This window comes from Ambystoma mexicanum, chromosome 2p (assembly GCF_040938575.1).
Source record: "Ambystoma mexicanum isolate Mex_15411 chromosome 2p, UKY_AmexF1_1, whole genome shotgun sequence".
Taxonomy (NCBI): Eukaryota; Metazoa; Chordata; class Amphibia; order Caudata; family Ambystomatidae; genus Ambystoma; species Ambystoma mexicanum.
This window is the reverse complement of record NC_090923.1, coordinates 1,196,033,428-1,196,056,159: the sequence shown is the minus strand read 5'-3', so window position 1 is coordinate 1,196,056,159 and position 22,732 is coordinate 1,196,033,428. Positions and strand designations below refer to the sequence as shown.

General features: G+C 46.5%; 1 protein-coding gene across 3 annotated transcripts in view; it reads left to right on the top strand.

The window, feature by feature from the left end:
- The first annotated feature begins 205 nt into the window (after positions 1–205).
- Positions 206–22,732, top strand: part of ARHGAP4 (Rho GTPase activating protein 4) — a 593,975-nt gene continuing 571,448 nt past the window's right edge. For 2 of the 3 annotated variants that reach the window (XM_069645408.1, XM_069645407.1), the window contains exon 1: positions 206–1,487. In XM_069645408.1, the coding sequence (XP_069501509.1) occupies positions 1,421–1,487 (67 nt within the window). In that variant the 5' untranslated portion in view covers positions 206–1,420. The remainder of the gene's footprint in view (positions 1,488–22,732) is intronic. The other variant, XM_069645411.1, reaches the window with a different exon arrangement.

Here is a 22,732-nt window from a genome sequence, read left to right as displayed (position 1 = left end):
ACAACCTGTGTCAAAAATGTCCCTTCCCAAAATGACCGTCGCATTTTCCCTCCATTGGCTGCTATTCGATCACATAAGTCATCCTGTACAGGATTTGCCCGTTCGAAAATGGCCGCTACGTTTTACTCACGTTCCCCGTCTCTATGTGTCCTATTTCTAGTTCCATGGCGTTGGCAGCGCACATTATTGAATTGCAGTAACGCTCCGTCTGCACTCGAGCACAGGAGAGAGAGAGGCAGTTGGGCAGCTGCCTTTGGAGGCGGGGCCTAGTGGAGAATGCTCAGTCGCGGGTGAGAGCTCTGTTCAAACCGTGCTGCTGTTGTGACAGCTCTGCTGCATTACTGCTGGGGGGACGCACCCAGCAGCAGCTATACTCCAGAGAGAAGCGCACACAGCAGTGGCTGCATTACTGCTGTGGAAGGATAGTCGGCATCAGCTGCATTGTTGCTGAGGAGGGAGCACCAGCTACATTAAGACTGGGGAGATAACACCAAGCATCTACAGCATTATTTGGTGGGAGCGCCCAGTACCAACTGCACAACTTGGGAGGGCGAACCCTCCATCAGCTGCAGAACGGACCTCAGAAAAAGCACCCTTTGCTTGCTCCTAATATGCGATGGTGTCGCACATGTTGTACATCTCTCTATCTGAATAAACAGGCTGGCGCTATTTTCCATCTTGCCCTCTGCACAATATCAACAACACCATAGTATAGCCCCGTCTATACGGTCTCATTCTCACTACAGCTTTACACACTGTATCCCTTTGCTCTCTGTTACCTCGTTATATCACACTTCTCAGCCCCCCCCCCTTATTTTATAATTTGCCCCAGACTCGCCCCTTGCACCCTCTTAGTGTCTATGCATCCGCTGTACATTTCCACTCTCGGCATCTTTTTACCATTTGCACAATCACGCGTTCGCCTGTGTACGCCCTCAGTCTCTGCATCTCGATCTCTGCACCCCCTCACACTCCGCGTCCTAAAATTGCACCATCGCATTTCATGCGCCACCCCCTGTAATGTGCACCCTCGGTTTAATTGAACACGCCCCAGTCTCGCCCTTTGCACGATCTCGCCAACTGAACCCGTTCATTCTGAAAACTCGGTTTGCTTCCTGCATCTTGTATTAACCCCCTCCTGTCTTTTTATATTTTTTCTGGACCATGTAAGCAATGCACGCCTATTTTCCGATGGATCTTTTTATGTGACTTAAGCAGAAGTGCTATATACGGATGGGTGCTTCTTTTCAAGTGCTATCTCGCCACCATTCCACCGTTAGCATCCGGACCACATAAAAGGTGTCGGCAAGCGTCTGACACCGAGGAGACTCGACGTATTTTTTTTGTACATGGTGCTGTGGAAATTCAACACAGGCGCATACTTAATTTCTGGAAGAAGAGGCTTTGAAAACGGAGAAGAATGTCGTCGCACGTGAAGTTACGGAAGGAGCGAGGCGTGTTGGCGGAATACGAGAGCCAGGTGAAAGGTGGGTTTGTGTCTCAGCCTGATTCTGTTGTACAAAATGCACCGCAAGCATGCAGAGGGTGGCACGCTAGCGGTTGGTGTGCCAGCGTCACCCGTGAAGAAGGCGCCTCTAGCACCATGATGCGCAGTCTTTAGTACCTGCATATGTGTATTTAAGAAGCAGGGCTCGGGTTGCGTGTACACGCGGATGTACGAATTCCCCACACTTTATTCAGAGGGCACCTTGATCTGCTAATGTCTGGCGACGCCACCGCCCCCACTTGTTTTTTCAGGACCTGACCCCTGTGTTTAAATTCCCTGTTACTGCAGTTTATTCACACACAGCCTCGCTGATGTCCCTGTCATCCCGACCTGCGGCACTCCCTGCTCTTCCAGCGCTGACACGGCTCCATGGTTCTGCCAGTGGACTTGACTGCCGAACTGCGGCGCTCTACGCTAGTCTAGCGCCGACACCCTCCGCGCAATGTCATTCCAGTCCAAACACACACACACACACGCAGTCTTGCTAGTAAGCCTCCATTCTGCCCCGGAGCACTTCGTGCCGACTCCCGGTGGCCGCTCTGCCAGTGTACTACAGTCCTGAAATACAACATCCCTGCAGTGTTCAGTAAAGCGACTGGGGCACTCACTGAGCCCCCTTGCCCCTCCATGGGTCAGTGTTGTGCTGTGTGGCCTGCATTCAGGTCTACCGAAGTACCTGAATACAGCAACCACACGTGTGATTGGCTTCTTCCAGCGCTTGGAGCCCGCATCCAGGTGTGGCAGTCATGCAACGTGGCCTTGATGTACATCTTTCATGTTATTTGAGTGCTGCGACCCCCCTGCATATAGCCCAGCCAGAGTACTTCAATACTCTACCGGCGCACCCGATCTTGCCTTAAAAAGGCACGCAAGCGGCCGGTCCGCTGACCATATGCCCTAACCGACCCCGAGCGCCCACTGCATGCAGCATTCGATTTATGTTGTTCTTTCTGCCAGTTCAGCACACCCGCAACTACAAGCAACACTACTTTAGCTCCGTATCAGAGGAAACGAGCGACCCGAGGTGCAGCATTCGAGAGCCCAGCCTGAGCGGCGAATGAAAATGCTGTCGAAGAAAAAGGGTGCCTCGGGGGCCATGTCCTTGTCGGAAGGGGGAGGAGAAACCCGGTGCTTGACATGTGTGCAGCCGCTCATGCCTGCCAGGTGGAGGCGCGTAGGCTTTATCTTGGCGGCGATGTTTGTGGATTCCGGTTTTGCAGCATTCCCCTGTTACGTGCCCCGATAAACACCGAGGAATCCCGGCTTTGCTTTACACGAGGGAAGCCCCGAGGCGGTGGGTTTACCAAGAGTGGATGGAGTCAAGGAGTAGACGTGATGGGCGGGAAAGAGGGGGCAGGCAGTGGCACGCGAGGGAGGAGGATCTGAATGGTTGTGACAAGTCCACCTTGGGGGTATCAATGTTTGGTGTCCGCCAATTCCCTTGCGAAGAAGAAACTTTGAATGATGGGTCATCGGCAGACCGATAAGGTCACCCTGCTAAACGTGCAGAACCTCCCAACCTGGCGATGACCCTGCAATTGATGGTGGTAGTCAACCACAACGCACACAGTGTTTCGTTTCAGCTATCGGAGGGGCCTCATACTCCCCCTTTTGGGGTTGCCCATTACTTGGCAGTCCAGTCCCCCTTAACTGCGTTCTCTCATTGTGGGGCACACCTACGTTATTGGTATCATCCTCCCTAAATGGTGCTTCTTTATTGGGTTCACCATCTTAAACTTCTGCCTTTATCTACATAGAGTAGCCACCATCGGATAGAGAGCGTTGGTGTCCATAGGCGTAATTTTAGTGGGGGACAGGGGTGTTTGCCCCCCCCCCCAACTTTCATGGCACACCATTTTGTCCCCATTAATTTGGCTTGGGCACATTTTCTTCAGATGTCATGTCCCCCCCCAACATTTTCAGCAAAGTTACTCCACTGCTGGTGGCTTTTGCAGGAGGTGGATTCTGCAGTGTACAAGGGCCACAGGAGGGTTCAGAGTGCAATGAGGAAGTGGGAGTGTGAGTCATTGGGCACGGAGAAGCTTTGTCTATGATGTGGCCTCCAAAACGGGTGGAGAAAAGCTGGGTGCAGTCGAGGAGACTGCAGAGAGAGAGCCAGCTGCGCTTGAGCAAGGCTGCTGTGGCAAACGGGTCTCCACACCTCCTGGGATCCCAGAGAAGCTGCAGCTTCAAAGTACATGCACCCAATGAGAACACATGAAGCTTTGACCGACAAGGAAGACACGAGGGGGCAGTGAGAGTGGGTAGGCAGTAACCAGTGCTGGAAATTGACAGAATGTACTGGGGGAGCTCCCTTCCCTCCCCGCTTCGTGCCGGGAGAGGGGGATGCAGGTGGGACGAGGCAGAGCCGTGGGTGCCATGAATATCGGATGCCAGCTGCTTTTTGGAAACATAAAAATGACCACCAGTTTAACAAAAATATCTGATAGTAATTCAAACGTGCATTCCTTCTGAACATTCAATGCACACTGGGTAAGGTGCTGATTTCATCTGACAAAATACTCACCATGACAGTAAAATGTGTGGCAAGCACAAGATATATATATATATATATATATATATATATATATATATATATATATATATATATATATATATATATATATATATATATATATATATATATATATTACTGCTTTGGGCAATTTCATTGTTTGAGTTTGCGCTGCCCTAGTGAGCAAAGGGTGTCTTTCGGATGCTGCTTGTAAAGGCTTGCATATCTCTGCTCGCAAAAGCACAGCGGTCAGGAAACTTGCGTGTCTCCACAGAACGTTGCTCTTCCAAGACAGTTTTGACCGGAGCGCAGGTCCGTCTTGTTGGAGCCCAATTCCTTCCCTGGCAGTAACCCGCGGAGATACAGAGGCCCGATGGAGGAAGCATCCAGGGATCCCCCAAGAGGATTTTCAACCTACTCCTACCTACACTGCTATGTAGAGTCTGTGTGAAGCATCTGCAGATGATAGCGCTGCATTAGTGCTGTCAATTGACGCTGCATAGGGATCACTGCCCTCAACAACATCCTGGTGCAACCCTCCTGCATAGGCACAAAATAGGTTACAACAGCAAACGCAAACTGTGGAATTTTCATTTAGAATTCAGAATGGCACATTAGCAGCACACAGCCCATAAGCGCAATGTAAACTAAGTATTTGGCACACCAATTTGTTCAGTAGTGACCTGCGAATGCTATATTGCAAGAAACCGTTTACTATTTAGTCATAACTGGTTCACATCACTGTACTAGGTTACCTTTTTATAGCCCCTTCAACCTCCTTGAAGGTGCGCCTGGAAAAGCCCCCGAAACATGTACACCGGAGGACAGCAATATTTGTTAGATTACGTGCATATAATATACTTGATATCCCAAAATCATTTTGTTGGGAGTGCAAATAGCGACGGGCTATGATGACGATAGGGTGGCTCTTCCTGTTTACAAATGTGTCTAATTAAGCAAAGAATGGGGCTTTCTTATTGCATTGTCAGGCGGCCTTTCACCAGATCAGTCAGACCACTTTGATTCATTGTAAGCATATAGATTCTTTTTATTTTTCTGAAAAAATAAACCAGAAATATCCAGCCAGGATGATATTTTCAACACCAGACTTGCCCTTCACTTCTACATTTCAGGAAGGAGGTCAAGACCCTGCTCTTCAAGGAATGGCTCTTCCTTTACACCTAGTTCCTCACGCCCTCTGATTCCCAAAGGGAGGTCTGTTAGGAATTAGACCATCCGCATGGTGGGTGTGGGCTCGCCTGGTCTTTTTTGATATTTTAAATGAAATTGAATAATGGTAGATCAACCTCCAGAAATTGGGTGGGGCTTATCCGCACACATTTTCCTATGCTCACCGCACAACACACACATAGACCCCGTGTACTTGGGTGGACACAGACTTCAGCCGCCACCCTCTGTCATATGTAGCTGGAATGTGACAGCCAAGAGTACATCGAAGCATCTCAGAAGGGAGAGGGCGAAACCTTCTCCTGCCATAAACAGCCTAATTAACTAACAAAGGCTCTACGGATCCGCCCTGCCCTTTGTTAGCTGCTGGTGGCAGCTTCGCATACTAATCAGTTAGTTCTAGCAGGCCCATAGGAGGCCTGGTCGCAGGACTAACAAAGGACAGTAAAATCCCAACAACCTTTGATATGCACTGTGTCAACCTGAAGCCAGCTCCCGGCTCTCAGTATCAAGGGTAGTGACCTGTCATGTCTGGGACTATGTGTTTACAGTAGGCAACCTCCACAGGGCACCCCATTCAGAAGGTATGAGTATGTGGATTGATGGAGACAGTCTGTTCTCGCCGCAGCTTCAAGGGAGACCTGACACTGAAATCAGGAACCACAGAGGGCTACATTAACTAGAGGGACCCTTTGATCCATAACAGACAGGAAGATTTGTGAGACTTAGTATTACATGTTTTCAATCCTTTACCTTTTCTGTTGCAAAGTGCCCTGGTTATGGACTTATGCATACAGGAGATTGTTGGTGGGGACCCAGGATTTGTTCATTAAGGTAGGCTTAGCCTCCACCAATCACTGTGTTCCTTTTGGCTTTAATAGAGGGCCAAGCCCCTCTTTTGGGCAGATCATATGAAGGAGTACAAGAGAAACTCATCTGGACCCTCTGTTTTACAGCTTCCGCCAGTGAAGGAAGGCCAGGATTTCCAAAGAGGGAAGCAAAATCCCTCCCCTAAACATTTCCCCGGGAATAAAGGGAGATACTGAATCCAGAGCACCCTCCAGCTGTTCCAGAACCGGTACCCAGCCAGCAAACTGCATGCCCGGCTAGGCTCTGCAAGCAAATTTCCTAGGTGGGAAGTGCCAGAGACTCTGAACCAAACCAAGGACAAGGACGTTGCCTGCAACACTCGCCTCTGCTTTGGACCGTCCGCCTTAAAGGACAACACAAGCCCAGTGAAGAAGCTAGGAGGAGTGCATCGACCAGCGTCTGCCTTAAAGGACAGTCAAGCCCCTCGAGCTGCAACCGACTGCACTGCTGACTGTTGTCACACCGCAGTCGCTAACGTAATTCGAGAGACCTCGACCAGTGCTTTAAACCCGCTAACCAGCACTGAGACAACGATTCCTGAACTGAGCTGCGGTGTCACAAGGTCTGCACTCAGCAAATACCCCAATAATAGGACTGGCAGAATAGCTCGGTGGTAACGCATTTGTCTTGTATGCAAGGCAAGGCAATGCAGAGCAACACTGGTTTGAATCCCAGTCCCGGTTTTACAGGGTGGCCTCTGACATGAAGCGTGATTTTTAAAAGCTCAATTTTAGAATGTTATTTGGCGAAGGAGTATTTTGGCGGCTAATTTTCAGCACCACGTATATCCCTTTCTCAGGCAGGATGCCACAAAACTAAGGCTGAACTGTTGCATGTTTTTCTGTTTGTCATACCTACACAGAATAAGGAAAAAAAGAAAGTAACATTATGTAAATTGAGCTTCCGGAGTATCATTCACTGCATGTCTGTAAGCAAGGCAATAAGCAGAGGGCAGGCATCCCAGGCGACGCCGACATACTGCTCTGAGTTTAAAAAAAAACAATATATTTTTAAGTATAGCCTGTTTAGCTATTGACGGTACACATTTGAAATACCTGGGACCCACAAATGCACCACATCGAGTACTAAAACACCCTCCCTAGGCTCCAGTTTTTAACCAAGGTTGTCCTCCACCATTTTTTTCGCAGGGTGAGGCTTCCGCACAAATGCACCCCCTGTACAAGGTGACAATCGTTCACCCCGTTTTTTATGTTTTTAGTTCAGATTACTCAATTTACAAGAGTAGGTTTAACTCCTCTGGGTATACACAGTCTAAATCACCGAGGCCTGGGAAAGCAAATCACCAGCTGGAATGGGTAGGAATATTACATGTGTTGTATACTTAAAACTGCGTATGGTTTGTACATGGCTTCTGGTCTGCGTGGCATCTATTGCACCGTCGTGCCTTTTTACTCCACTCACCCCCCTCAGCCAGTGGTCACATTCAGAAAGGCTCCACAGCAACACCTGCGTTGTGACATGTTACGCTGTGGGAATTGGGAATGGTGGATGAATGCTGTATTGATGCATGGGTGAGCTGGATGAGCCTTTATTTTAAAATAAAAAGTGCTGTCCCAAGAAGCACTTTACAAAGGATATGTTGATGGATGAAAGCTGCCCATTGCTGGGTGACTTGCAAACCTTTACAAAGTCATGACGCAGTAGTTGATATATATTACATCGGCTGGTGGTGGGGAAGGAGCTGGATACAGTAAATCGGGACAGCAAAGGCAATTATGTGCTGATGGTGGTTGGGGAGCTTTACGGAATGGGTAGAAGATAATATAAGACTGTGGGAACGGGGCTTCTTCCTAGGGAGAAAGTGGTCCTCAAATGGCAACATTGACGCCTGTCCCTTTCGGGATGTCCTTAGTTCATGGGGGATAGAGTTCCAGTGATGCTAAGCCAGGAGGTGGATGGATGTGAGGCAGCACAGGGAGAATGGGGGGCGGTTAGGTTGCAGAGAACCTGGGAGCATCGTCAAAGTGCTAGGCATCCAGTTATGGGTTCTGCCAGGTAAGGGGAGTGCTAGCCCACCAATGATTTTGAGTTAGGAGCAAATTATTTATCTTTGAGTGTGCCTCTTTTCCCCATTGAAAAGCCACTCGCAAAATGTGGTGTAAAGTGTTTGGTGAGGATTGTGGAAGATTTATAGAGGGTACGGGTAGAAAAGGCGAATTCCTTGTTGAGAGAAGCAAAATAGTAAAGGGGCATCCCATTACAAGACTGGTGCAGTAATTCAACCTGCTAAAAACCATAGTGGCGACGAGTGTGTCGGTAGAGTGGAAAGTGAGGTGGAGACGGATATTTAGGCGATTAAGTGGGCACCAGTAGAAGCGGCTATAATGAAATGATGAATGTTCAGGTCTCCTTCTGGGGCATGCTCTAGATTGTGAGCCTTGGGAGTTGTGCTTAAGCAGTCCAGGGAAAGGATATAGAAGAAGGGATACAGGGTGCAGCATTCAAGGCAGGCAGAATGATAAACCGAAGTTATTAGGCAACTCGGTGCCATCCTGTGATGGATTGCAGATAGGCAGTTAGTGATGTAGATGATGGCACAGAGGTAAAGGAGCAATTGATTCGATCTCTTTTGTAAATTTGTATGAGAAATCACCCGAGAAGAAAATTGCTTAGAGAGTCGGTGTAGAATGTTATGAGGAGAGGACCAAACCCCCCCCCCCCCCCCGACCCCCCCACATCCCCTTGCAGTACCCCTGCCAGGAGGGGATGCTGAGGAGGTATCATGGTCCATGAAATAGAAAATGACTGATCAGGCAGGTTGCTGGCCACCCAAGTAAGGACTGTGCCATAAAACCAAGATGCAAGTGAGCTTCAAGAAGGGAGGGATTGTTAGCTGTGGTGAAAAGGGCAGTGATATCACAGAGCTTGCGGTGTCTGTAATGAGGGAGTTGGAGACCTGGGTAAGTGCTGTGTCTGCTGAGCAACCCACATTGGATTGGCAGCCACTGCTGAGTTTGTTGGCTTCCAGGTTGTCAATGATGAGTTTGAAGAATACACATTCAAGAACCTTTGAATATAGCAGAAGCAGAGAGAGACTGGCTGATCATTGCCTGGGTTGTTGGTGGTCAGTGGGATTCTTGAAAATTGGTATGACATTGGCCACCTTGAATCAGGCTGCCAGGATACCAGAGGAAATTGAAAGGGTCAAGAGAGGTACAATCAGTGCAGGGGTTCCAGCTGTTTGACTATTTGTGGTGTGACGAGAGCAGAAAGAGCAAAGAAGGTGTTGACAGCCTGGAGAATGGGCACCGGCTGAACCTGGAAGTCAGATGGCGGATAGGTGGCAATGATGAGTGGTGATGGAGAAAAGGAAAGGTAATGAGGGAGGGAGAGGTTGAGTGATCAGGTTGTGCCAGATCTTAGTTTTTGGTCGCTAACAAAGTTGTAAGTTGATAGTGAGGAGGAGAAAGAGCAGAGTTGAAATGCCAGTGCCTCATAGAAATGAGGTGGAGAGAGACCTTGAAGGAAAGTCTTGATTTGGTCTAGGTAGGGGTGCATAGAGTCCAGTCTGAGTTTTCGAGCGTCGAGGATGGACAGGTGGTGAAATGTGGAATAGAGCGGTCAGGGTGTGATTGGTAAACTGGGTCAACAAAGTGGTTAGACAAATCGAGGGAGGAGGAGAGAAAAATGAAATTAAGTGAGTTGCCACGATTGTGGGTCTAATGATTGTGGAGAGTGACCAAAACATGATCAGAATATGGAATGCAGCTGGAGGTTTTTTGTTGCCCTTGTAATTTTGGGGAGATTGTTCATTCGCCCCCTGCACCCCCCCCTCCCGCCACCCCCATGACTATGACTGGGTCTCTGGTGACGAGAGAGATGAGGAAAGGGTCCAGCTCATGGAAGAAAAGGTTGCGAGAGCCAGGTGGTTGGTAGAGGAGTAGGAGGAAAAGAGTTTGTAGAAATGTGACACTTTTTTTGTACACGAGGCAAAATTGTGTTCCTTCGGGAAGAAGCTCTGTATAGAAAATGTTTTGACGACTATACAATCAGATGCAACTGCATCCTAGCTGGGCGAGAGCGTAGCATTGGAAACCCACGTCATCTCGATGAAACATGCTCCCGTCACGGTCTCCTCTCAGTGCGTGGGTGGATTGCATAGAATTTGCAGGAAAGGAAGCAAGCAGTGATTAGGTACTGCTGGTGCTCCAACTGTCTTGTGCACCTGCTGATTCAGACCCAATCCAGGTGTTCACAAGTACCGTGATGAGCCGTAGGGCACTGCTGCACAGGGGGAGTTCCACTACTGAGCGTCTTCTGGTTGATGCAGTGTGGCAGGAGCAGCCAGCATTTAAAGGAGTGCAGAGCAGCCATGGTGGGGGTGATTTGCAAGCAGGACACGGAACCTTACCAGCGAGCACCCTGGCTATGCCAGGAAGCCAGCTTGTTGGCACCCAGAAGGTGATGCTACGTGCTGGAAACGAGCATACTTTGTGGCAGATTTTCACAATTATTTTTGGCGTAAGTACACTTGCGCATCTTATCGTTTGCAACAATTCACGAAGGGCCTCTGAACGTATGCCTGTGTCAGATGCCCATTCCCACTCCCTTTCAACATTTGCGCAAATAACGGGGCATTTCAGCGCATTTCAGTGCATAGCCCGAATATCACAAACCGGGTGTGCTATGAAATGTGCAAAAATTAAACTCAAACGGCTGTGCCTGTTTGCAACAGGTGGTGGGGAAAGCGCAGTCTTTCTTGACCCTGTCATGCATTTTTTTATTTTTTTTTTTATAATGGGCACAGCAGTGGTATGAATTTCTGCTGTGCTACTTGCATTTCTATATCCCAAACAGTGATAGGAATCTGCGCTTTGCGTGTGTGTTTTTTTTCTCTTCGCAATGACGAATGGTGGGCCCTGTAGGGCCTGGTATATGTGAAATGCGCTTCCAGCACTCATATGCACACCTAAATATCTTTCTGACAAGTTCTCCATATTCCAACCAGCCCGACCCACTAGATCCTCCCAAACACACCTCCCTGGTTCAACCTAAAAACTGTTGGTGGAGCCAGCTTCCCCATCCAAGCCACCAACCATTGAAACTCCTTACCTCCCACCAATAGAACGGAACCTTTCCTTCATTCCCTTCAAAGCTAGAGTTAAACTCTGGCTCAGTGACAAATCCAACAACTTAAGCCTCTGGCTGCCATTGGATCTGTGTTGTATCTTCATTGTTCTGATGTTTATGTCCTTAACTGTGTTTATCTGATGTCCAGACCTTCTGTAACCTTGGTCGATCTACTTGCTGATTTCCTATGTATGCCTATTTATGTAAGCATGTATCTTGCAACATCTTAAGTTTTCCAGCGCCCAGTTACCTTAGGGTTAGGTGCGCGATAGAAATAAATAACAAATACAAGTATGGGTGCTAGGAGCCTGTCATACATTAGTGTCCGAGACGTGCCCGACACCCCTCAACGCTAATGTACTCGAGGGGGATGACCAGCACATCATTTGGGCTGCTGCTAACGCAATGTGAAGGTCCCCTGCTCATTTCACAAACTAGTGCAAATATCACGATTTTATTTTTGCTCGTTTTTGAGAATCTGACCTTTTGAGCCCAGAAGGAGTGCAAAAGTGTCGGCGGGAAGTTGGTAAGCAGAGGGCGGGAAGTTGGTAAGCAGAGGTCTTAAAACAAGGCTGGTGGAGGCCCACCCAAAGTAGCTGTGGACTGAAACCGAGCCCAGAGGAAAGCATCAGCCAACACTGCTGCTGGATGTTGCTCGATTTCAAAGGCTTGCAGGAGTTTGAGGTGGAATTGGGCTGAAGCATTGGGGAGCTGCATGCCTGCGCGTGTGTCCGGAGACTTGCAAGGAGGACTGAGTGAGTTACAAGCTCCAGTCTCAAGCAGAACAGCTCAAGCCTTGCACCCATAAACAGGCAATGTTGTGGGTTGCAGATGCTTTAGTGTTCGGGTGAGTGTTGTGACAAATGTAATGAGCAGAGAGACCAGTTTGCAGACGAGTTTCATACGTGAATTGCTTTCAGACATATTTCAAATATAAAATTCTGTGGGCACTCATGTGTTCCATGTGGAGCTTGGCGAAGTTCTGCCCGGGCTGGGCACTGCCCTTCTGAGCCACCCACATCCACTGTTCCCACAAGAGGGGGGCTGCGAGGGGGGCTTTGGGGGGGCGGGGGTCCCAGAGTAGAATTTCCCAGGGTTCGAAATTGAGGGGAGCTGGGAGTTATTTAGCTCCTGCGGCTATCCCAGGAGAGACTGGTTAGCTTGAAACCAGCAACTACCAGGAGCTGCTTTTGGCTCCCCAGGCATTTGGTGCCGTACAAATATGCATTTGTGACATTAACTTTGAGTATTTGAGAATGCTAATCAAAAATAATTAGGACACATCTAGTAAATATTTAAACATAATGAATCATACACCATGCACAAAAAGTAAAAATGTGCATTGCACGTGGAAATTGTATTTGCAGTGTGCAGGGTACTCGCTCCTGGCTCCCCAGGAGCGGCTCCTCCCTAGTGGGTGACGCCTGATACCCAGGAGCTGATTTTAACTCCTGCTAACTGAATCTTAATTCCGATCCCTGTTTCCAGCATAGACAAAGAACACGCAACATTGCTGCTGGATGTTGCAAACTTGTAGTCAGACGTTTGCGTGTCATAATGTCTTTGCTCTCCATATCATGGCAATTACTATTGCAATCCAGTATCCTTTCTCTTCATATCATTGTTGCTGGGCTGTGTTTTTAAAATATTTATTTATTCATTTTTTTACAGCAGAGACCCCATATCCTGATGTTCCTCTCCCTGTTCCAGACCTTAATGATCTTGTTCAAAATGGCAACGGTTATTAGTACTGCAATATTGCATGCCATTATATTTTGGCCACAATAGCGACCTGTCGGTGCTCTAGGCACAAAGAAGGAACCTGGAAGCCAAAGTATCACAGGTGTACCATACACTGGCAACTGTCACTGTGCCATGTACACAGAAGGGGGATTGGTGGGATCTAATGAACCACATGGAATGTACAACCGATCCTTGGGAAGGGCAGAATCATGGTTTTGAGGACACTGACGTTGTTGTTGAGTAACCAATTGGCGGTAGGCGCCACCATGCCCAAGCTCTTCTTGGCAAAGGTGCTGCAGGTTATTATGTGGTCACACTCCACTCAGGGAGGTGCACAATAAAGCACTGTTCCCTCAAGTTCACTTTGGTGAGATCTCCAATCCATCTCGCACCCAACCCCGACAAATACCCAGTGTCACCAGTGGAGTAGGAACCAGGCCGGTTGTAGTAAGGATATATATTTCTTAATTTAATCAAGATTTGACCAACAGCTAACATCAGCCACCAATGCTGTGGCAACAGCCAAAATCACAACTATGACTCGGTTGTACAGGTGAATTTCTGAAACATGAGCTAATAGCTTTCACAGATTTAATTTCATGTAACCAATAGAAAACGTTCCCAATACCACACAAGATCCACAGAAATAACTTAATTTGAAACAATACTTTTCTCCCAGCAACCCCACCCTCCAGGCCTCAATTAAATCTGACCGCATTAATTGAAAGGCAAGGTGCAAGGAGTGTGAGCACAATGGAAACATTGTTTTGCTACTGATTTAAAAGGCAAGGTTGGGAAAAAGGAATTCCAATGCAAATCGTGTTCCAACACACATGAAAATAGAAGGCAGGACTTGACAGCGTGAGGTCAGAGAAAAATAAAAACTAAAGAAAATGTTTGCAACACACATGCAGATGAGATGCAATACTTAATAATTCTGGGTTAAAATGAATGTGGAATTTCGTTTTACACCCTCCAATTTGAAAGGTGGTGTTTTATGGATTACTTCTTCATGGGATTATGGACCCTTCCCCTCCCCCCTAACCCTTGCTCGTTTTGTATAGAAGTGAAAGATTTCAGAAACTGTCAAGCAAGTATTTATGGATTATACCAGCTATAACACACTAGGCATGAATTTTGTTAGTTTTGAATTCTAACGACGCTCAATCCGTGATTTTCTATATAGGAATTAATTGATTTACTTTAATCCAATGTGTAAAGGATCTACACAGCTTCCCCCTCCCCACACTTTAATGGAAAGGTTTAAGGATGGCTGCTCCAAACACAATGCAATTTCAACAGAGAGGGTGGTTTTCTATGGGGAATTTACTTTGAATGGATTTAATAAATGGTGCGAAGAGCCTGCCCAGTTTCAAACCCTCCTTGACCCACCAATGGAAAGGGATAAACGCAGGTGACTCGCCACACAATTGATGGCTTTGGGATAGCTACATACATGGGAGGCTTTGGTCCGGGAAAACAGCAGGACTCAACTGAGGACGGCACAAATCTGGTCAAGTTCTTTCAGTCTAGGATTTCCTCCTGCACCCAGACTCCTTCTGCTCCTCTGGTTTGGGTCCCAGCTAGCTTATCTATGTCCCTGCCACTGTCTTCAATGCAAGGATTGAGGCCTCTCTGCTAGTTGCTCCTCGCAAGAGTCCAGCAGCAGCCCTCTACCGGAAAAATTCACAAAAGCCCAGTTCTGATTCAAACCTGCCTTTTCTAAGGCTAGTGACCCAGCAACCTTGTAATAATTCCCATAGTCAGGATTGGCTAGCATTTTCCCTTCACTTCCCACCAGAACGCCCCACTGGCTGCTGACAGGACCAAAAGTTGGGAGATATATGACGTAAGCTGAGGGAGGGGAATATATACATCATTTCAAATTGACAAGGATATGTGCGTTGTTTGTTCTGAAAAATCTCATACTGAAATAATTCCCTTGGTCTATCAAATAACTACATAATGATATATGGGTTCTATATTTTACGGCAAATCCGGCCATACAAATTTTACTTGGGCACACACTTTCTGAGCAGAGTTACAGTTTTTCTCGGTTTTCTGCTGTGACGAAATATCTCAAAATGGGCCCATTTCCCACTTAGTGCTTATATTCACGATCTACCCCCGTGCTAACCCTCCCATTGCTCAGGTGTATGTAAATGCCAACAATCATACTTTTCCACATAACTTAAACTATGTACATCACACAAATTCCGTTTTTACAGGGTCACAGTGGGCTTTTAATCCTGTTTAATTTGAACCTGCCGTGGGCTCTATTGGACACACGCTGCTCCTCTTATTAAGGAAATACTGTATTCCATGCTTAATCACTGGCAGGGAATAAAATGGCCTCGGTAGGTAGGTTTCCATTTCCTTGAAACCATGTGACCAGCCATCTGGTTTATCCGTGTTTATCTTAACATGTTGTTCTGCTTGACTTCAAAGTCCTTGCTCATTGCTTAATGTACAGTTGTATGGTAAGCTTGACCTCAAAGTTGCTTCTGCAGGACCTGCTATCAGCAACTAATTGACAACCAGACATTCTTCTTGGTAGGCCCTGCTCCAAAAAAAAAGCCTGGAGTTCAGATTTCAAAGGGTCTTTGTTCAGAACGAATTGCACTTTTTATGGGGCACCTGACCTTACAGGTTGTGTCTGTTTACTGTGTTATCAACAATTCACTATAGTTGAAATCCCTCCTCCATCCTTTCTTTATATTTTTTCGTCCTTTAAATTGAAAACCAGACAACTTTCTCCTAGAGAGCCCAAACCAACAGTCGTTTCAGTGGAAATGCCCCTCTGCATCCATGCTTCTTAAAGTAGTGCTTTAGGTCAACCAATGTTTTTTAACCTTTTGACATTTTGCACGGAATTATGTTTACCCAGTTGCAAAGTAAATTACATTTAAACCTGCTGTTTATAACATATAGTTTTTGCTTCCACAATATTAACCCCAAGGTACATTCAGAATTTCACCAAACAGGCCAGTTAACAGAGAGCACCCGTGTTCAAATATCAAAAATGAAATAATCCTTTCCATTTAAAGTAATTTTGGCTGTTGAAAATAAATGCTCTTTTCCCTTGTGTGAAATGTCACACACTCGGTTTCACCTAGATTCCTGAATCCGTCTCATGTTGCATAAAGATATTGTACACGCTGCGATCTGTCTCTTTAAGTAGAAAGTGTAGCTTTTCATATTTTATGAAAACAGCATTTTCAGCCACAGATGTCTTTTTTGCCGTGCATTGGACACATCCTAGCAATTTTAATTTTTCAGGCACATTTTCCTTCACTCGAGCGCTTGTTCATTTTGGTAGAGTTGAAAGAGGCCCATTTCTGTTCTTGTCCTAGGCCTTAAGTCAGAAAAAGAAGTTTTATGGGACTGGCCTGCATTTTCCAATGGATAGCACTAATTGGGGTCACTCTTAAATACTGGCCTGGCCTTTTTATTTCTGACATTCGGGGGCTATATTTTACTCCACAAAGGAGACAGACGTTGAGGAACACCATGCACAGGCACTTTGCAGATTACCAGAGGAAAATGTACTACAGGGTCGTACGACACCCACTTTTGGTACAGTCACATCAGGACCTGGTGCACTGATAATGTTAGATCATGGCAATATTTAGAATGCAAAGATGACCATTAAACTGAGTTACAAATAGTGGCTGGCTGACTTCATGTCATTGTGATGCTTGCTCATGGAATTGTGTCAAGACATACATTAGATTTAAAAAATTGATTAGCAGAGTTTGCTAATGAAAATGTTCTTGGTTAGCAAACAAAGCCATTTGATTAGCAATGTTGTACTAATATTTGTAATGCCAACGAAAGTGACTTGTACCCAAAATTCAAAATGAGCAACGATACAGCATTTTTGTGTACCGCTCAAGTAAGTCAATGTAAATGCACTTTCTGTAAACTGTTGCATGTCACCACAAACCCACTTAATGGCTGGGACACCTCTGCAGCCCAGATGCTAGTCAGGCACAGTGAAACATATTTGAAATCAAAGTTACAGACATCCCCTGCAAATGGTACTCGCCCTTCATAAAATCTACTCGACTATGCATTTGGGTGAGTAGACTTTGCGGCCCTGATGAGTGTCTGTAAAATATAAAAGGTTAGCTGCATGAATTGACAGTAATATATGATAAACAAAGCTCTGCAAACAGTCTGGCCAGCTCTCTCCTGGAGGTGCGAATAAATATATATATATTGCAATCGTAATCAGAGCAAAGTGAGCCCTGGAAGATAACTACAGTGTGTGGTGTTGCAGTAGATCTGTAGATGTTATAGACTCGATGCTATTGATCACTACTTTGTGTAAACATGTAGTTGGCTTTCTGCATTCATTATGTAAGAGGAAAGAAAGTAAAACTAAGCAGAGTGGATGGTGTAGCAAGTAGAGAACTGGACAAACTAGGAGAAATATTGTAATTTGCAATCCTCCTTACTTTCAGGGTAGCTGGTATACCGCAACAGTGAGATAGAATGTCAAGAGTATGGGATCAGCTCATGGGTTGAGCACAAGTTCCAAAGATGGATACAACCAGCAGTTCACAGAATTGTTTGCCATCCAAATCATTTGGCTGTGTGATCATGTACATTTTCAAGAGTATTCTCTCGTCTATATGATGCATATTTCCCAACAAACTGAAATCTAGTTGACACTATGAGATTTAGGGACACTAACCTAAACCTTACTCTAAAGCATGGATACAATGCAGTGTTCAGCAGTAGCAATACTGTAATTATGCTTTATGTAACAACTTACATGATACGAAATGGGATTGCATGACTGTCTTTGTAAAAAATAAAGTAATACATACTGGTCTTAGCCAGACAGGACATAGTTTGCTTAATACCACTATCATCACGATTACTTCTGGTTTGCAATTATTTGAAAATGAAAAAAATAAACATTCTTGTCTAGCACTCCCACACAGGCCTTTGGCACTGAAGAGTGGAGGAGATAATTGCTCCTGCACTCTCTCCCCATTAGCCCATTTGAACTTGAGTGAACAGGGATAAGAGGCTGAAGAGAGTCCTTGGGGCAAGAGAGGAATGCAGGGTGAGCTGTTCTCCCATTGAACAGGGTAACTTAAATAGCTGGCTTTGCTACACAAGTGTCAATTGAATTAGCAAACCTACAGCATTGCATAGCACATTGCTGTGCAACACTGCTTATTTTATGCCTTGTTTGTTCTAGTTTTGTGTGTGTGTGTGTATATAATATAGTGTAAACTTTAAGCATGGGGATAGCTTTATTAATACATGGAGCGGGATCATTGCTAGGGGAGGGAAGTTAGTTGAGCAAATGTCAGTTTATCGAGCTGGTATAATTTTAGTGATGTTACGCAATGTCAAATTTTAGAAAAGATTTAACTTGAGAAACTGGTGGAGTTATGGAAACCAACGTTTCAAGTTGTCGAAATGATAGCGTGGTATAGCCTGATATGGAATCTAGTGCTTTAGAGATAGATTAAATAAAAAGTGTATGTCAAAGTTACTTCTTGAAGTGATTATGTGCATATTGGGAAGAAAGGAATTTTTGGCAGGTGGTATCATTTAAGCATGGATTTAAAAATTCTGCCATTCAATTTCGAAGATATTACTGTCTTGTGGGCAAGTCATTTGTTTTCAGTGGTGTTGGTGCAAGGAGTATGGAATATGTGAGTGTCTGATACGGAGCCACAAGTGTGTTGGACCAGGAAGCTTAAAGGGTTGTGCGCATGCATTATCAGGCTCCAAACAGTGTGCCGGTGAGCATAGTCACAATGGGGTGTTTTACTCTGCTCGCTCCGTGATCGGAGTGTGGAGGTGCATGATTTGTCGAGCATTTTTGGTGCATGAGTTTGAAGGCAATTTTCTGGTGGGGTAAGTGCAAATAGGATTTGGGAAGGCCAAGGTGCTACTAGAACCTCTTGCTGCTGTCTGATGACTAAAGCATTTGGTGCTTAAAGCATGTTTACCGAGAGAGTTGGTGGTAAGAGGGCACATGGTTCAAAGAACTTTCTTTGACATGGGAGGGTTGCAGCCAGGGGTGTTGCTAGCTCTGGAAAAGAACTGGGGCTACGCTAATATCAGGACTGTTGGGGCTCGGGGCTAGCTAGCCTTTTGGTTGCTGGCCCTAAGCATCTATCTGGGGTTACAACCAAAAGACCAGGGGCTGTAGCCCCCTCAGCGTGCACCCCCTCCCCATGGCACCGCCTCTGGTTGCAGACTATTTTCTCTCACGTGCTGTACTAAGGACAGTTGTGAAAGAGCAACCTCGGAAATGTTTGGGAAGAAAATGAGTGTGCTGTAAACCCTGCAGTTTGTGTCGGTTCCACGTGTACTCTTGGATGGGGCGAGCGCATAGTTTGCAAGAGCTGATGAAGCTGAGCAGCGTTGGTTCTCGTGCCATTTCAGTCTACGTGCGAGTTTGTGGTGTGAAGTTGTCATTTCTTGTGTGTGCAGTTGCTACAGTGGGGAGGTTCTTCTGTCTGAGGAGGGTGCTTTACATTCCCCATTACTGGGAAGTCATTTCGTGACCTTTCATGTTGTGGGGATGAATGATGCTCGGTGTGGATGACCGATGGAATGCTGAATGGTGGTGCGTGCATGAACTGTCTGAGTGTTCTGAGACTGACTGTTGGGATGTTCCAGTGAGTTTTGTACTTCCTGGTACATATTCACGTAATTGTGCACATGACTGTAGCCGGAAACAAACCCCACATTGACCCCAAACGTTTGTTTGTTGCCTACTTCCTCTTTTCTCCTGTATCCATTTATTTCTTTTCCTCCACAGACCATGGTCTGGAAACCCCAGAGGGGAGCACAGCCTGTCTCTTTCAAGCCTGTTCTCTGTGAACCACATAACTATGTGTATTACAAATCCGTATAACTTTGTACACCAGTGTTACTTCAGGAAGAGACACAAAATCCACAACCATCTACTTTGATTCAGCACAAAGTTCCATGTGTGAACGTTTTGTTAATGTTCGGCCGAACAAAGTCTTGCGACTTTCTAAACGTAAAGACATGACATTGAAATTCCAGTGGGGGGTGTACATCTTTCTTTTTAAGAGCTCTGGAATTGGTTACAGATGGCACATCCACCCCGCCCCCAAACACGAGGCTAGCCGAGGGGCGCTAGACGCCGTATGTTTTTCAGAATGTCGCTGCTCATGCGGGGTCGCAGAAATCCGAGCTCGTAGGGCCCATTTCGTTTATCACTCGCACGTCGCCTACTTTTATTAACCATTAACGGAACCCACAAAGGTCGGTTGGCCCTTAATATTCATTTAGGCCGATAGGTGATTAGATAATATGTGTTTGTTGTTTATTTTGGATAGGCCACTGATTCAAAAGTATCTTTATTCTATGCCCTGGGGGAAGCTGGTCAGCCAATAAGAGGGTGCCAGGACGCTTCAGAAGGTCTCTGATGGCAGGATCCTCATGGAGAGGTTTGACTGGTATGTCCCACCAGCCAAAGGGTCGAATCATCATTGAAGGGCTTGATAGTGATGCAGCGAGGCAAGTCTTCACTGGGACATGGCACAGTGGCAATGCTGGTTGGCTCTCATTTCCATCTTCAGTTGGATACTCCTCCTTGTAAGTGTCTTGGTGCCAAAGCATGTTCTAAGGGACGGCTGCCTGACTCTTCTTTTTATCCCAAATTCGAGCTGGGGTTGCCTCTAGCCCACCAATGGAAAGGATCTGCACCATTCAAACTTGAAAGGGCTCTTCAGTCCTGGACAGCTACTTTCCCCACATCTGACCAGCAACAGACATCCCTTGGTAGAATGTGATTGTTTCAAGACGGCCCAAACCCCACAACTCCCTCCTATATCAAACCCCTCCTCAAAAACCTGTGCTCAACCCTCTCATTCCCCAGAACTACCAGCCCATTTCCAACACCGGTTTCATGGCCAAACTCATGGACCACACAGCATGCAAGCAACTCAGCCACTTCACTGAAGCCAACAACCTTCTTGACCCGGCCCAATCCGGCTTCCGGCCACTCTGTGGAACTGAGTCCTCCCTAGTGTCTGTCTGGGACGACCTAACGGCGGACGCAGAAGGATGAACTGTATTCCTTCTTCTTGACCTCTCTGCTGCGTTCACTACTATTGACCGCACCATACTCCTAGACAGGCTACACTCTTTAGGAATCAAGGACCCTGCTCTCAGATGGATTTCCTCCTTCATCTCTGATCACTTGCAACTCATGCTCCTCCACCCTTTCACCTCCACATCTCATCCAGTGCTGAAATTGGTTCGGCAGGAAGCATACATATCCCCCCTCCTCTTCAATATCTATCTCAACCCACTCCCCGCACTCATCCGCTACCACAATCCCACCTGCTACAACTACTCAGATGATAGCCAGATCATCCTCAAAATTGCCAGGCACTGCCCGATCTTTCATCATGCCTCTCGGATATTTACTGCTGGATGATGACCAACCACCTCATCCTCAACCCTGGAAAAACAGAAATCCTAGTTTTCCGAAAAACTGCCCTCCTTCGCCAACCAATCCCCTGGCCTCCCTCTCTTGGCCTCCTCCCGGCAACCTCTACTTCAGTGAAAAACCTTGGATGCACGCTGGACTCTAATCTATCCTTTTCCCAACACATAACTCCACATCCAGAACATCAACTCCATATCCAGAACATGTTTCCGCCACCTATGCATCCTCGGACGAATCGTCCCATACCTCACCTATCCACGCTGAATCTCTGCCATCTTCACCTTCATCCTCTCCCGCTTAGACTATGCAAACTGGCTTTATCTAGGTGCACCACCATTCCAATTTAGGAAATTACCAAAATCTGTGGCACGCCTGCTCATTGACCTCCTTCCCACATCAGCCCCCTACTTCGAGTCCTCCACTGGCTCCCTATTTTTTGACAGACTACCTTTAAAGCCAAGTGCATTACTCACTGTGCCATCCACAACACAGAGATAAAATAAGCTCAATCACTACCAACACTCCAGGATCCTCAGATCCAGCACAGCACTTACACTAGCTATCGCCAAATATAACTGCACCTCCTTCTCCATCCAAGCTCCCACCATCTGGAACTCTGTCCCTCTCCACATCTGCAGCATTGATAATCACCTCACATTCAGGAAAGCCCTCAAAACCAGGCTCTTTCCGTCCTCTTTTTGAAATCCCTCTTCCACACAATCTTTTGACTGTTCCTTGTACTCATGTACTGGCCCAGGCCCAACAAATTCAATCCTCAGCAGAAGCTGACAGCATTCACAGCAGCACACCATGATAAACTCTCCCCTTTCCACTCCCCCAGGCAATCCTACATCAATCTCCCTTCCCCAACCTCCATCCTGGTCCAGTAACTCTGTAACTGGGCCAAACTGGTTACTGAACAGCTTCTGGAAATCTGATTGCACCTTGAACGTGGCCACTAAAAACTGTCTTGATAGTATGCTTGATTAGACAGACCACTAGTGATAGCAACTGTAGCGTGCCCAGTTTGAATTGGGAACAGGTCATCTCACACACGCAATTGTCAAGGGGCTTACCCAAGCACCCAGAATGCTCAACCCATAGGTTGCACTGGTGATGGAGAGGAAATGCACAAGTTCAACTTGGGCTATAGGGCACAGTACGCACTTAAATGGTTTTTGGGAAGTAGGAATTGCGATGCATTAAGACGCCCTGGGAGGCCAAAAACATGACACATTTAGACGGTTTCTCTCTTTTGGGGACGAGAAACAATACAATTGGTATTAGGCCACAAGTGGCAATGTCTGTTTAATGTATCTACCTATTGCACACAAAGATGCCACCAGCCATGTCCTTC